General features: G+C 34.7%; 1 protein-coding gene across 11 annotated transcripts in view; it reads right to left on the reverse strand.

Annotated features, from left to right (window-relative positions):
* Positions 1-13,497, reverse strand: part of Vps13a (vacuolar protein sorting 13 homolog A) — a 230,136-nt gene that overhangs the window by 160,354 nt on the left and 56,285 nt on the right. For all 11 annotated transcript variants that reach the window (XR_013047707.1, XR_013047706.1, XR_013047704.1 and 8 more), the window contains exons 20-23: positions 7,046-7,182; positions 4,490-4,622; positions 3,255-3,372; positions 978-1,116 (exon numbers count right to left, since the gene is read on the reverse strand). Coding sequence is in view for 6 of the 11 variants with exons in the window: in XM_006970140.4 (XP_006970202.1) it covers positions 978-1,116; positions 3,255-3,372; positions 4,490-4,622; positions 7,046-7,182 (527 nt within the window). In the remaining 5 variants the exon portion in view is untranslated. The remainder of the gene's footprint in view (positions 1-977; positions 1,117-3,254; positions 3,373-4,489; positions 4,623-7,045; positions 7,183-13,497) is intronic.

Raw genomic sequence — 13,497 nt, forward strand, 5'->3', positions numbered from 1 at the left:
AAGCTTTGTCCAAAAAGAAAATAATAAATATTATTTCATTTCAAAACACATGCTCTTCAACAGAGTTAATAAAACAGAAAGCTCAGCAGAAAAATCACTGTAAAACACTAAAGTGGTCAGGAATAACAAGACAGTGTATCAGCAGTTCACTATCAAATGGATTGGAGAATGAGGATTCCACAAACTTGTATTTTTTTCAAATTGTAAATTATTTGAAAAGTAGAAAATTTAATGATTTACAAATAACCCAAGAGTGTGGAAATTAAAAAAATTAGATTAGATATTTCCTTTCTTAAAGTATTTTAGGAAGAGAAAAATCATATAATAGTCAAGAAATCAAAGGCATGAGAAAACAGCTATAAATAAAAATTCATAATAAAAATAAATTTACATGTGCACTAAAAATCAAATGTGAAAAAGTAATTCCAAATGAACAATAAATTTCCATAATTAGAAAACCATAATACGTACATATATTTCACAATAATAACAGTTCAAAAAAATGAAATTCAAGCAGTCAATAAACTTAGGCAAACATATTCTTTAAACAATACACAAATTAAATCCAAAAAGCAATATTTTCATAGAGTAAAATATTAAGAATAGCTAACACTCAAGACTAATTAGAGCAGAGAAAGACTCATTCACTGTTAATAAATTAATACTCTGAGAGGAAAGTTGACAAAATTCATCAAATTTTAAAATTTACATACTTTTACTCAACAACTACAGTTAGGAATTTATCTAACGGACAGAGGTATAAACTAATACTTGTACAAGTAAGTTCAAAGTAGTGGTTTTCCCCATAATTTTAAATACTCATAATGTAAATGGGCATCACAGAGATGTTAGGTAAAAGACGCAATTCTGCTAAAAATTAAAATGTCTGTAAGTAATTTCACCTGTGGTAATTTCATCTACTTCTTTGAAATATATTTTTCAATTTAATATTTCGCTAATTTTAAAAAATACTTTACCTGGAATGATCTGGCAGGGGCAGGTAGATCAGTTATGGGTTTAGGTTTTGGAATGCTTTCCAACAATTCCATAATCCCTTTAAATTTTTTATCCGAGATTCGTAACGAAACAAGAGGTAATTTTCCAGAAACTTTGAATCTATTTTATAGAGACAGGAATCATTATAGAGTATATGGAGTATACAGAATATATACATTAATTTTCATTCTGGTTTAAGTACACTACTTAACAAAGAATGGGGACTGGGGAGGTGACTAAGTGACAGAAGGTTTGCTGAGCAAGCAGCAGGTCTTGAGTTCAATGCTTAGCACCTACCCCATCCCTAAATCAAAAAAAAAAAACAAACATAGAGGAGTAGACGGAAACCTTTAAATTCAACTAATATTTAAAACCAAATTTAAAACCACAAATGACATCTTACCTGATAAACCCTAGATGGACCAGCCCTAATACTTTCAGAGGTCTATTTTCCAGTATTACTTCATTTATTGTTTCTCTAGTGTTTGCCAGACACAGGTGATAATATTAATTATCAGTTATTTACTATGTGACTATCATTACAGTATGTATATGCCATCATTGTGTACTCATCCTGGCTTCCACACACGTGTATGCCCACATGTACAAACATTCATGTGCATACACACTCACACAAGAATTTTTTAAAAGGTATGATCCTCACACAGAATGTTTTAACTCATTGGTTTTATCCCCATTTTTCCCTAAAATTGATTTTTTCAAATTATACTTAGGTTGTCAAACATTGGTTTCTAAAAATGTACCTGAATTCCTTCAGAAAAGTTCTAAGTTTTATTTTTAATAACCTTAGTATTTGTAATCATTTCCACACACTGTGGTTTAACTTAATTACATAGCTGCAGATCAATTCAATTGATGCATCAAAACCTTTTCCTTTCTTAAGTATGAAGGATGCACAATGTGAAGAAGCTAGGCATCAAAATGTTATCTACTACACAGCAGGCTTCCTTTGATTGTCTTAAATCTGTCTCTAGTTATTACAGGTACTTAAATCACAGTACAGGTAACTGCATGGACAAATATAAAAAAAGGTTATGATTTGGGCTTTGACTACTTTTCATTTTCTACAGAAATTAAGACATAAAAATAAGTCTATGTTAATTGGTGCAGAAAAAGTAGATATTGCTTGTAAATGAGACTAACATGATACCATTTTAAGCAAATGGTAGAACGTTTAAGATATATTTAATCTCTATGATAACGAAATAAAACATTCGCAAAGTAAACAAAAACGGTAATGAGAAAGTAATCAAAACATGTTGGAACAAATATCTACCGAACACAAAGAAAGGCCATCAGAGGAAATGAGAGAAAACAAGTCATAAAACATACAAAAACAAACTAACAAGTCCTTCCATATCAGTGTGTAGATATAAGTGTTTAAAACTTCTCAATCAAAAGACATGAGTTGACAGAATTGATAAAAACCAAGATCCAACTACATGTTCTCATGACAGAAGATTCACTTTAAAGAAAATATTATGTCAAAAGGTACATATTAAAATAGATATCCTAAACAATCAACAGGAGAGGGATGCCTGCAGTAAAAAAGATTACAAGTCAAAAACTACTACTGAAGATTTTTAAAAGAATGCTTTCTAATGAAATAAAAGGACAAATTTAACAAAAATATGTTAACAATTAAGAACATATACATACCAAACATCATAGTTCTGTGAATTAAATACTGAAAGAACTAAGGGGAAGAAAGAGACTTTTAGCAATAGTAGTAAACTTCCATTCTACTTTCAAGAATGGATAGAACCAGGCAGGAATCAATAAAAATTCCGCTTTTAAAAGAGGACTAGAAAACACTATCATATATTTCATAGATGAACCCTAAGTAGACTGTGAGTGAAGTAATATAGATAAGAAAGGACAAATATTAAATTATTTTACTTCTATCCAATACCTAAAACCATCAATTTCACAAAGATAACATGTAAAGGGAGTTTGGTAGCAAGAGGCAAAAGGCAGAGTAGAATGAAATGTTATTATTTAATGAGTATGAAATTCAGTTTGGAAGATTGTTAAAGTTTCTAGAGATAGATGGTGATGATGGCTACATAATAATGTAAATTTACGAAGACACCACTGAACTACTTATTAAAAATGGCATCAGTGGCAAACGGTATATGTACAGATGTAATAAACTCAATAAATTATAGCACTTCTTTCATTACAGATTTACTGAGAAAATCTACAATTACATTAAAAGGACAGTATGTAATACATACTTGGGCATCTTGACATCCATGAAAACCATGGCTTTAGAGAGTTCTATATTGACATGCATAGGTGTCAAAATATGCTGTGTAGATACATTGAGCCTTCGTGCTTCTTTCCAATTATCACCTAATCACAGAAACAGTTCATGTTTATTATTAACATATTTATAACATACAAAACCTAAAATTGTCTAAAGGACATGAAATCAGCAAGTCTTTACATTTCCATTCTTTTTTCTCAAAGCTGCTTTACAATACTATGTTCTATTACAAAAGAAAAAGGACTGTTTTTTAAGAGGCAGCATAGTTTATGCCAAGCAAATTTTTAATTAGCACTGTTCTAGGCAATGTTTAAACTTTAATTCTCCCAGGGATTGTAATTATTACATTTTAGAAAACAAGATCAAAACTTTCCTATAGTCAAAATGCTAAGGCAAAAGCTGAAATTCATACCTAGACTTACAAAACATATGACTTGAAACATTCACTGCAATGTTAACAGTCACATGTGAATAAGAGAATAGTTAATTTAGAGCCTTTGATGTAAATGTAGCCAGTCTAGGGAGATAACTCATTTTATAAAGCTTGCCCATTAAGAATGAGTACCTGAGTTCGGTTCCCAGTAAACATTTAAAAATAAAAATAAAAAGAGACAGGCATGGTGGTTCATGCTTGAAATCCTAGCACTAGGAAGGTGGCTATGGACAGATCTTTAGAGTTCACCAATAAGCCAGCTTAGCCTAATGAGCAAGTGTCTTCTCCCCCTACCCCCCCCCCCCCCCACCTAAGACCAAGTTTTAGCTAGATGGACTGGGTAACAAAATTTCCTGGTTTCAAACCAGGAAAACGTTAGTAGTCGTTTTTTGTTTAGTTAGTAGTCAATATTTGTTTTTGTATTAAAATAAAATCATTGTAATTAACTTACAAATAAATCACTCACTAAATTACTCAGCTAGAGTAACCAATCACTCAGCTAGATTAACATAGCCAATCAAACACATGTACTCAGTCATATATCTCAATGAATGACTATTCTGAAGCAGTGGGACTGTGCTTAAGGTGTCACACTTTCACAATCAACTATCTTTCATTCACTATGCAATATTAACTGCTAATTTTAACTCAAATACAGGAAGATTCCAATTACGTAGAGGGAAAGTCTTCAGGCATATCTTCAGAGTATCTAAAAAAACCTACTTAATCACTGGTTTAAAAAAAAAAATCATTACATCTCTTGTACTTACCCACTCTGCTGTAAAGCAATTGTATGCTTGTAAGCTGAATATCAAAAGAATCATAAGCTCTATGCATTATCTCTTCAAGGCTGGCCCCACTTAGCTTCATTTCTGGTAATCTTGATCGACTTTTACTTGTCACCTTAAGGTTAATTTTAATAGTTTAGATCATGTAAAGTACTTCAAAATGAAATACTATTTAGCTCTCTAATATAAAAATTTAATAGGACAGAATAAATTCACAGACAGACATATACGGCTATTAAAAAGATCCTTATCCATGAGATGTACAACAAAGATAGGTATAAAATGACGTTCATATAGTGAGTTATATTTTTTAATTTATTTATATAAAAAGAGGGGAACCAAGATAGTCTTAGAAAATAATACATCTTTACAAAAACTTAAAATCTAAAGAAAACTCATTAGAAACAAGACCATGAGAAAAATGTGGCTGTTTTTATTGTCTAATAGCAGATTTTTAGTAGCTAAGTAATAAAAGAAGAGGGCTTATTAACTCTGTCTATTATATAGCTCCAAGCATGCCATATTTTCTTTTATCTCCCCTTTCATGGAATACTGTGAACACTATTTTTTTTCCTTAAATATTCCAGCGATCACTCCAAAGCAGTACACAATTTTTTCTTTAAATATAAATACATGCATACATATATATAAACATTTTTTACTTTGTTTCATACAGTTCATGGGGAGTAGACTGTCAAAAATGATTATCTCACCAGGCATAGTGGCATATGCCTTTAATTCCAGCACTCAGGAGAGCAGAAGCAGACAGATCTCTTTGAGATAGAGGCTAGTCTGGTCTACACAGTGAGTTCTAGGCTACCAGGGCTACGTAGTGAGACTCTGTCTCAAAAACAAACATAAAAATAAAAAGAATGGAGCTGGAGAAATGACTCAGTGGTTAATAGCACTGACTGTTCTTCCAAATGACATGGTTTTCATTCTAGCACCCATGTGGCAGCTCAGAATCCCTTCTAATACCTCCTTTGGGCCTATGCAGGCACCAAGTGCTTAAATAGTGAGCTGCTGTGGGATGGTCTGTATGTCAAATTGCTCTGATTGGTCAATAAATAAAACACTGATTGGCCAGTGACCAGGCAGGAAGTACAGGCGGGACTAACAGAGGAGAATAGCGAGAACAGGAAGGTGGGGGGAGTCACTGCCAGCCACTGCCATGACAAGCAGCATGTAAAGATGCCGGTAAGCACGAGCCACGTGGCAAGGTGTAGATTAATAGAAATGGGCTAATTTAAGATATAAGAACAGTTAGCAAGAAGCCTGCCACGGCCATACAGTTTGTAAGCATTATAAGTCTCTGTGTTTACTTGAATGGGTCTGAGCGGCTGTGGGATTAGCGGGTGACAGAGATTTGTCCTGACTGTGGGCCAGGCACAAAAATTCTAGCTATATATAATGCTGATATATAATGCAGGGAAAATACCCATACACATAAAATTATAAATAATTTTAAAATATTTTTAAAAAATTATCTCTAAAAGGTAATAAGTTTTAGATAACAGGTAAAACAAATTAGCTAATGTCACAAAATTAAATATTTGAAACTCTTAATCCTTAAATTCTTCTTAAATTGTCTTTGAAATAATTTCATGATGAAAATCAAATTAAATAATTAACTATGTAAACTTAATTATATCTATAATATAAATATATACCAAGTGCAATGTAACAAGAAAAGAACAAAGTATCCAAAGCTACCTGCAGACTTCTGGAGGTATTCTACATTTAGTGGCTATGAGCAGCAGAATGGTAATGATGATAAAAATACTTTGCATCTACTGTCCATCACAGCAGCCACTAACCAGCTCTGACTAGTACGTAAGCACTTAACAAAAGTTGAATGTATTTTTAATTAATTTTTCTTTACTTTAATAATTACATGACACTAATGGATACTATACTGAATGGTTCAGATGTAGAAATCTAAAAAGAATAGTTCTACTCAACTTATATATGTAATAACTTCAGAAAGATGACTTCCAAAACTGTTCCCATTCTGTACACTTAATCAAATAAAATTTAAATTGAAGAATAAAAAACTTAAGTTTGGCAAACAAGTCTATAAATACAATTCTTAATAATTATCACTGGCTTTTAGGTTAAAATGAAAAAAGAACTACCTGATGAAATGAAACGTTATTCACTAACTACAAGGATTGTCTCTCAAATCCTTGTATTGCTATATATTTAAACATCAATAAACCAAATTGAACTATCTAAAAATCAGTGTATATTCTGGGGCTGGAAAGCCGGCTCAGCAGTTAAGAGCACTTGCTGCTCTTGCAGAGGACCTGAGTTCAGCTCCCAGTACCCACATGGCGGCTCACAACAACCTAGCTCAAGGAAATCTGGGACCCACTTCTGGCCTCCTTAGGCAGTGCAAGCATCTGGTATAACTACATACATGCAGAAAAACACTCATACATAAAAAAATACATCAATCTTAATAAAAGCAAATTACATTTTAAACAAAAGAAAAGAATATCACAAATGACATATCAATCAAACATTATTAGTGAATACCTTTAAATGACCAAGATCCAAGAGAAGTAAATTTGATGTAGGGCTAAAATTCCCAGATTGTGGTACAATAACATATGAAGCCTTCACATTAATTCTGAGATCAAGAACTTTCTGTGTTTCAATAATATACAGCAAACCTGCAAAAAAATTAAATCCTTGCAATGAGTACTTTTCACAACTTACTTTATGAAAATAAAGCAGAGAATCAACAAACATGAATTGACAATACAAGTTAAAATTCCATAAAGTCAGTACCAATTTTAACATACCTTAGAGAAAAGCCAGGTGCAGTGGCACACACCTTTATTGGGGCAATTGAGGCTGATCTCTGTGAGTTTAGGGACAGCCTGATCTACAAGTTTGGTTCTCAACCATCCAGCGCTACACAGTGAAACCCAGTGTCAAAAAAACAAAAAATACAAACCAAAAATATCCTAGAGCAAAGAATTTACAATATAAGTTTACATCTTTTACTGGTCAACATACACACAAAACTAATTAAAGAACAGGATTACTAACCCCCCCACCCCCCGCCCCCCCCAAAAAAAATGGGGTCTTTGTGGAGGTAGTTTAAAAATCTTTTATTTTTACTTATGTTTATATGTCAGCATGAATATGTGCCTGCAAGGTCCCCATGGAGACAAGAAAAGGATGCTGGATTTCTTGTAGCTAGAGTCTCAAGTGGTGCTGGGAACTGAATTCGAATCCTCTAGAAGACCATAAAATTCTCTTAATCCTCTAAGCCATTGGGATGGGGATGGGTGCATAGCATGTTGGTTGAAGAGCTTAGAGGACCATTTCTGCTACTGATCCACAGACAACTTCCACTTTTGAGGCAGTGGTTCTTACTGGCCTGTATCATGACCAGGTAGGCTAGGTTAGTTTCCAAGGGGCCATCTTTTTCCCCCACCCCATCTCACTATTGCTGCGATTACAGGGGTATACGGTCACATCTAGCTTTTTAAATGGGTTCTGGGTATCCAAACACATGTCCTCATGCTTGTGAAGTAAGTGTTATCAACTGATTCACATCTATAGCCACCAAAAAAAAAAAAAAATGTTTTTAAACCAGATAATTTAGGTGAAATGAAGGGAAAAATACAAACCTTTTAAAAATATATTAACAATAAATGGTAGAAAGCGTTTACTTGTATCTGCTATTAGAATTTGTGTAGCTTCTTCACAATTCACAAATCTAATAACATTTATTCCTGATACATCGATACAAAGCCTAATTTTATGATAGCGAAAACACCTCAGTCATTAATTCATCTTCCACAAAATCACGTGTAAACCAGGAAAGGCAACAAACCCAGTTTCTCTATTACTTAGATATTTCATTCACTTAGGCCATCATATGCTAATAAATTTAATTCATTCCTATGCATATAATTAGCATGCTAAATTCATCTAATTTATTTTTCATATTGTAAGCCTAATTATTTATATTCTATCTACAAACTGTCATTAAGTCAGCTTAAGCAAATAAAAGACACTCCGATCTATAACAATTTAAGATATAATAGCTGGGTAGAAAGATACCTAGCTCCAAAGAAAAACTATCAAAGAATTATTTAACCAGTCATATTTAGCATTTCTGTTGCTGTAATAAAACACCAAAGGCACCTTGGTGAGGAAAGGGTTTATTTTTCTTATCAAAGTCCATCATGAAGGAAAGTCAGGGCAGGAACCAAAGCAGAGGTCATGGAGGACTGGTTTGCTCCTCATGGATAGCTCAGCTTTCTTTCTTATACCACCCGGGACCACCTGCCCAAGGGTGGCACCATCCACAGTGAGCTAGGCCCTCCCACACAAATCACCAATCAAGAAAATACCCCACAGACTTACCTCTAGGCCAATCTTATGGAGTCCCTCTTCCTAGATATGTCTCTACTATGTGTCAAGTTAACATAAAACTAGCCAGCACAACCAGATTTTTCACCTTAATTATAATGAAAAATAATATACTGAAAAGGACAATGTGTGTGTAAGCCTCCTACACAGGTCAAGAGAAGATGTAATTTCTTTTTGTCAGATTATGCCTAGGTTAGGAAATATCACCAGAATGTGAGATGAGAAGAAAAGTCATTAATGTCTTACAACTTTTATAAAGAACTGATTTGGAAAGTTCAATACTTGAAGAGCTCACATTTCTAATTGGAATTCCTTTATTTCCTATTATTATGACCTACTTCCTTCCTTTCTCAAAAGTAAATCCTCCAAAGAAATAATTTAATGTTTTGTAGTACCATATTAATTTATTATTATGCAAGTTTAAAGTAGAAAGTGCATAAATGTAGGAATATCTAGTATACTTATTCAGCATACTTAGTATAATTTTTAAGACTAAGGATTTATTAAGAATGTATGTTTGAATTAAAGTCAGTACCTTTAATAAATAAGTATGTATTATATATACAATGACAGAGAAAAAGCTTAAAAACCAGATATCCAGTATCAAATACAGCAGTCATTAGCTTGATATGCATGTGAAAGAAAAAGAGAGAATTAAATTGATAATAGTTTTCTAGGGGTGGCGGTGCACTTATAATCCCAGCACTTGGAAGACTGACTGAGAATGAAGGATAATTTTAGGCTAGCTCATGCTACACAGTAAGATTTTGTCTCAAAATAATGATAACGATGATAAACACTGTTTAAAATATATACTTATATATGTATAGAATAAGTGGCCTATATTGGCTACTTATTTTCCTGAAATATGAGAAAGAAATACAAAAACTGTCATTTTAAAGAAATTCCAAAGGTCCTCTCTAGGCAAGTGATACAAGACTGCTTAATAGAAGGAAGAAAGGGTCTTAGCATTCCCAATAACCTATCTAAAGCAGATTCAGGTAAAAAGTTCTTCAAATGGTAAGAGAAGGGAAGTGAAGGCCAGGAACAATGCAGAATAATAGATCAAAAAATTCTGACAATCATCCAATAAACTTGGGACATAGTAGAGGAACAGACTCAAAACATAGTTCTTCACATTTCTCCTAATCATTTCCCAAGTTAGAATATTCCAAGGCTGACCACTGTCTCAAAGGCTCTTTAAGCTGGGTGGACCATGTATATAAATCTATCTGGTCTTCACACTACTTCAGTGAGACATTCTCTAATTCTAAAACTAAATCAGGCTAACCAACAATCTCAGTGCTCTGACAGCATTTGGGTCTGTTAATGATCTGTTTCCTAACTCGGCTGGCTCCAAATTTACCCACTTGCTTGCTTTAGAAAGGTGGATCTGAGGATTGTAAATGTTTTTCCTTAGCACCGCAGACAGAACAAAGACACCACACCACAGGAAGAAAGGGTATCACTTCCTGGGTGTTCTCTTAGCAACAGTGAGGCTTTCTCCAATGTTAGACCAGGCAGGATAGGAGGACCAAAAGTACCTTAGAGCCAGCACCTTTCTTCAGAACCTCCTCAGGTAGTTTTGGATAAAATACACGGAATGAGACTTTGTCCCAAGAACGCCTTTCCCATACCTGAGGAAAGATTTCCAGAAAGCTTTGCCAACGTGAAACCACAATGTTATTTAGTAAGTCACAGCTGTTGCCTTCTCCAATAAGGACTGGACTTAAATCTTTAGAAAGATGGATTCCTAGTGAACAGTATCTCAATTGTAATAGTCTTTGTAAGTGCTCTTCCTGTTACCTTCAAAGTTACTTTTTAAATGAGTATGACAATCCCTCATTATGGCTAATAATTCATTATACAAACATTATCTGTTCAAATTACTCTTCAGCTTCTGTCTATGGAATGGAGTAGATACATTTCAGTTTTATATCTGGCATAAGTATGGGATTGTGAAGTTGATTAAAACTAAGAATTACATTGGCCACACTTGGCATGGACTCCAGTAGGTGATTTCTACTCTCCTTCCTGTCCTCTACTACAATCTCCTATCTCCTCCTCAGACCTGTAGCCGACTGCTGCTCATCCAGGCCTCTCTTCCCTATCTACAATCCCTGAGGACCCCTCCAAACCTTGCTGTGCATTCAGCTTTCCTAGCTCCCTCATCCCTTTGTGTCAGCCATCCGTATTCAGAAATACTCTCTGCCACACACCCACAGTGGCCACATCTGGCAGGGATGCACCTCAGTGAATCTCACTATCCTTACTGTCCTTCATCTTCAGCGACACCCTCAGCCAAATAACAACTTACAGGTACCTCTCCTCCAACCTAAATTCCATTTACTGAAGACTCCAACTCTTGGGTCATACCCAGGGTCCCCTAGCTCTTTCATCCCTGTCTCTCCAGACAACCTACTGACAGAACCCCCTCTTCCCGTCACACCTCCAGTTCCCTGGGAACCCTACTTCAATGTGTGAACCAATTCCCCTTTGCTCTTTCCTGATGTTCCGCCAGCCTTTTCTACTAGCAGACCTCTATTCCTCTCTGCCACCCATTGACCTGAGAAAGCACCCTTTATCAGGCAACATACAGCCATCACACATTCCTAAGATCCAGAGAAGGCAACAGAAATCAAGGAATGGAACAACCACCTAATAAAGACAAAACAAGATTCAACACCTAAAATCACCTCAGTTGTCACAAAACCAGATGCCTAGACACTAGTACAAAAACACAGTAATGGCCAAGACAACGTATCTCTAATCAGAAACCTGAGAAATGTAGTATAGCTGAAGAATAAGACAAAGAATTGAAAATAGCAATTATGACTATGTTCCAAGGCCTTTAAAGAGGATTATGAATAAATCCCTAAATGAAACCTGTGAAAACACAAAGAGTAGAATGAAGTATGAAAACAGTTCAAGACATGATAGTATAAATAGAATCACTACAGAAAACTCAGACTGACATGAAAATTTAGGAGATCAAACAAAAACCTCAAAGGCAATATTTATACTCACCAACACAGTATAAGACAGGGAAGAAAGAATCTCAGGTAGAAGACAAGGTAGAAAAAATGGGTATCTTGGTCAAGAAAAAAATGTTAAATCTAAAAAACTCCAAAACAAAAATTCCAAGAAATCTGGGACACTATGAAAGTCCAAATCTCTGAATAACAGCAATAGAGGAAAGAAATGAAACCTAGCTCGGGGCACAGGAAATATTTTAAACAAAATCATTGAATAAAAATTATCCTAACCTAAAAAAGGAGATGCCAATCAAAGAAGCATCTAGAATACTAAAAAGACAGGATCAAAAGAAATTCCCCACAACACATAATATTCAAAACATTTATCATACAGAACAAAAGATGATTAAAAGCTTCAAGAGAAAAAGACCAAATAACATATAAAGAGACCCATTAGAATAACACAGCTCTAAAGAGACCACACATGCCAGCCCAGACTACTATGTCCAGCCAAAATTTTAATCACAATAAACGAAGAAGGAAAAACATTCCATGATTAGATAGATAGTTGATGGATAGATGAATAAATGGATGGATGGATGGATGGATGGATGGATGGATGGATGGATGGATGGATGGATGGATGGATGGATGAATGAATAAGCAAGCAAGTAATGCCTATATACCAACCCAGTACTAGAGAAAGCACTAGAATGAAAACTTCAACCTGATGAGGTTACCCACACCCAGGAAAACAGTAATAATCTCAGACCAGCAAATGAAAAAAAGGGGGGATACCACACCACCAAAACAAAAATGATGGGAATCAGCACTGTTCATTGATAACTCTCAACATCAAGAGTTTCTATTTTCCATTAAAAAGATACATTTAGACTAACAGACTACTACAGAGACACTTGCTCAAACACGTTCACTGCCACTCTGTTCATAATAGCAAGAAATTGGAAACACCCTAGAAGTCCATCAACAGATGAAACGAATAATATTTAGCCATTACAAAAACAAAACAAAACAAAAACAAAGAAAAAAACGAAATCATGAAATTTGCAGGTAAATAGATGGAGCTAGAAAAGAAACAATCCTTAGTGAAATAACCCAAACCCCAAAAGACAAAATATGGTATGTATTCTGTTTTATATGGATGCTAGCTTTTAAGCATTCAAAAGGTATACTATTATCTGAATAACCAGGCTTGTATAGAGTAAGGAGCTACGGAGATGGGAAGATCTCCCAAGGACAGGGAAATAGGATGCATAGAGAGAAATGGGATAGACTGGAATGGGAGGATTAAATGGAGTTGGGGAGAGAAAGAAGGAAAGAGAGGGAATGTAGGGCAGGACAGCTAACACCAAGGGCCATTTGGCCATTTGAGGCGATATAGAGAAACCTATTACAGGAGAAGCTTCTTTAAATATATATGAAAAAAATTCTAAACAGAGTCACCAAATAATGGGGGGGAAACAAGGTCCCAACTAGACATCTCGCTCCACCAAGTGAAACCTCCAGTGCCAAGAATGGGTTACATCTAATTGAGTTGTTGGCCAAAGGGGCCCAGGAAACCCACAGGCTATTGCCGAAGCTATTTCTTTCTACAAACTAATG

Source organism: Peromyscus maniculatus, chromosome 1 (genome assembly GCF_049852395.1).
Source record: "Peromyscus maniculatus bairdii isolate BWxNUB_F1_BW_parent chromosome 1, HU_Pman_BW_mat_3.1, whole genome shotgun sequence".
In the NCBI taxonomy this organism is placed as follows: domain Eukaryota; kingdom Metazoa; phylum Chordata; class Mammalia; order Rodentia; family Cricetidae; genus Peromyscus; species Peromyscus maniculatus.